General features: G+C 68.1%; 1 protein-coding gene across 1 annotated transcript in view; it reads right to left on the minus strand.

The window, feature by feature from the left end:
- Positions 1-815, minus strand: part of LOC109279722 (plectin-like) — an 8,245-nt gene that overhangs the window by 2,035 nt on the left and 5,395 nt on the right. The window contains exons 6-8 of the mRNA XM_019474366.1: positions 541-634; positions 266-420; positions 3-35 (exon numbers count right to left, since the gene is read on the minus strand). Of these exons, the coding sequence (XP_019329911.1) occupies positions 3-35; positions 266-420; positions 541-634 (282 nt within the window). The remainder of the gene's footprint in view (positions 1-2; positions 36-265; positions 421-540; positions 635-815) is intronic.

Genomic DNA, 815 nt, shown 5'->3' on the forward strand with positions numbered 1-815 from the left:
GCATGCACACCAGTCGCGCGTGCAGGGGGTACACCCTGCGGACAGGCGGTGCGTCGGCACGGGGGCACAGGGGGGGTATGGGGGACATGGAGGGCACAGAGGACATGGGGGGCGTCGAGGACATGGAGGTCACGGGGGACATGGGGGACATTGCGGGGTACAGGTCGTGGGCTGCTCCTGCAGCCAGGCAAGCGCCAGGATGACCCGCGTGGGGCACGCCGCGTGGGGCATGCCACGGCAGCACCCGGCCCCCGCGCGGCCGCAACTGCGGTACATCTGCTCCCCTTGCGGGTGCCGGCCGTCCTTGAGGGTCTGCACGTCGTTGAAGAGCAGCCGGATCATGGCGTCTGCCTTGTCCAGGTCCCGTTCGATCTCGGCCGCCTTCTGCGGCGGCTTCCCCGCGTTCAGCAGTCGGACATCCTGGGGACAGGGCACGGTCAAGGGCACGGTCAAGGGCATGGTCAGGGGCATGGTCAGGGCCCCGTGCGCCGCCCGGCCCCCCCCGCTGCACCCCCGCAGCCAGCCAGAGCCGCCGCTCACCGACTGCAGCAGGGTGTCAGCCTGGTTGAGCTGCTCCTCGCAGAGCCCCGACTCCATCTGCAGCTTGCTGACGATGCGCTGCAGCCGCTCCAGCCTGCGTGGGGAGACAGCGGGGCTGGGGTCGGCACGCGGGCACCGATCCCTTCCGCGCACGGCACGGGTCCTGCCCCATGGAGCACCGATCCCATCCACGCACAGCACAGACCATAGCATCATAGAATCATAGAATCATTAAGGTTGGAAAAGACCTCTAAGATCATCGAGTCCAACCGTCA

Source organism: Aptenodytes forsteri, unplaced genomic scaffold (assembly GCF_000699145.1).
Source record: "Aptenodytes forsteri isolate BGI_AS27 unplaced genomic scaffold, ASM69914v1 Scaffold777, whole genome shotgun sequence".
NCBI classification, from domain to species: Eukaryota; Metazoa; Chordata; class Aves; order Sphenisciformes; family Spheniscidae; genus Aptenodytes; species Aptenodytes forsteri.